Raw genomic sequence first — 1,892 nt, 5'->3', positions numbered from 1 at the left:
GAGCAGCCTATCAATGGAGAAATCATGAAAGCCGTAGCCTCCCGGGTAACCGAGAAGAGTGACGTACTCCTCCTTACGGCCCGTCGATATGGAAGATAGCGGTCCTTATGAGATTGCTGAACCACGAGCCATCACGGCCCTGGAGACATACACACCATCCTGTAGGTTCTATGGCCCTTGTCGGCGGCTAATACAAATAGAGCTAACATCATTAAAATAGGGCTACAAACCCCCCCGACTCAAACGGCTTGCCGAAATAGTTTCTGCGCAGGCCATGGCGCAGCAGGAGAAGTTGGAAGATGCAGAAGTTGGTGATCCGATTGAAACGATTTCTGAATCATAATGACCTCTGATTCATTCTCTGTTATTATTACACAATGTCTTATCTCTGCCTGGCCACCGGATTTTCATGTGGCCGTCACATTTGCTTGTTCATCTATTTCTCTCACTTTCAAGTGTTGTATGAACACCCATTATAAGCTCTGCACTCACGGGGCCTTGAGACTCGGTTTTTCTTGGTGCTGGAGCCGTATATTTTTTGCTAATGTAATTTCACTTGATTTATGTGGCCTCCTTTCTCTAAACTTTGGGTGTCTCTGCTCACGGGTTTCAATTTTGGCCCCTCCGCTGTTTCCGATGTCTTGAATCCTCCCGTCCAAAATCCTCGAGAGTTACTTCCGGTCTTCTCTATTGACACTATTTTTCCTGAACCTATTCTCCCTTGTATACTGGAGCTTTGTTAATCGCCCTTGGCCTCGTTGACTGTTGAGGGCCAGTGCTTGGTCCTGATATACTGCAGCCTTCATAGAGTGGCTCTTTAGGATAGAGCCTACAAAATTCTTTTGATATTTGATACGATCAACGCTCCAAATATGGTAAGGAGTGATACTGAAAATGAATTAAAAACCCATTTCAAGTACTCTGTGCAAAAAGCTCCCCATCGACTGGTTACATAGTTGATTATCAGAACCGCCTTGAGGATCCCTCCGTCAAAGTTTTGGATAGTTTACCCCACCGATATAAATTCAAGTACACACATCCTTTACGAGTATTCCCAGCGAAACCCTCCCCTCCACCAAGCACACATTATATTTGATTGCTTTCAGAATGAAAACCATAAACTTCATCACCGGCAACAAGAACAAACTGGGCGAAGTCCAAGCAATACTTGGTGACGCAATAGAAGTGCAGAACAAAGCTGTTGATCTACCTGAGCTTCAAGGCACCATCGAAGAGATTGCGCGCGAGAAATGCCGGAATGCAGCCAAAGAAGTATGTACAAGGAAATCCCATCTTCTCCACAGAACTGGGCAACAGTTGGTACGAGAGGAATTATCGTGCCGGTTAGATTCTTACTTGAGCAAATGCAGATCAATGGACCAGTTCTCACTGAAGATACGGCATTGGAGTTTAACGCAATGGGCGGTATGCCGGGGCCATATATGTAAGTGCCAATACATTATGATCCTTGATAGCACATTCTATTACGATAAAGTAATATTATATGTTAGAACTTAATTGACCTCTCTACTAGTAAATGGTTCCTTGAGAAGTTAGGCCACGAGGGCCTGAATAAGATGCTCCACGGCTTTGAAGATAGATCTGCAGTCGCCGTTTGCACATTCGCATTTGCTGCAGGACCGGGAGAGGAGCCAATTCTATTTCAAGGGCGGACTGATGTGTGTTACTAACCCCCCGATCTAATCTCTCAATTGTGATAATACACTAGGGGCGCAAACTGACGGTCGTTTGAATCGTAGGGCAAGATTGTTCCAGCTCGCGGTCCAGCCAAATTCGGTTTGTTAAAGCATTTGTACAGAAACTTCTTTCACCACCACGCTAACTTATCATCCTGCAGGATGGGATCCAATCTTCGAATATCAAGGAAAGAA

At 45.0% G+C, this 1,892-nt stretch overlaps 1 protein-coding gene across 1 annotated transcript; it reads left to right on the top strand.

Annotated features, from left to right (window-relative positions):
* Nucleotides 1-1,107: 1,107 nt before the first annotated feature.
* On the top strand, nucleotides 1,108-1,691 carry UREG_04038 (Ham1 family protein; the record flags this gene model as incomplete). The annotated part of the gene is made up of 3 exons (XM_002544475.1): nucleotides 1,108-1,272; nucleotides 1,371-1,444; nucleotides 1,535-1,691. 3 exons carry the CDS (start codon nucleotides 1,108-1,110, stop codon nucleotides 1,689-1,691), a joined length of 396 nt encoding a protein of 131 aa, XP_002544521.1.
* Between the last annotated feature and the right edge of the window lie 201 nt (nucleotides 1,692-1,892).

Source organism: Uncinocarpus reesii, genomic scaffold (assembly GCF_000003515.1).
Source record: "Uncinocarpus reesii 1704 scaffold_2 genomic scaffold, whole genome shotgun sequence".
In the NCBI taxonomy this organism is placed as follows: domain Eukaryota; kingdom Fungi; phylum Ascomycota; class Eurotiomycetes; order Onygenales; family Onygenaceae; genus Uncinocarpus; species Uncinocarpus reesii.
Note: the sequence above shows the minus strand (reverse complement) of the source record. Positions and strands in the feature narration are given on the sequence as shown.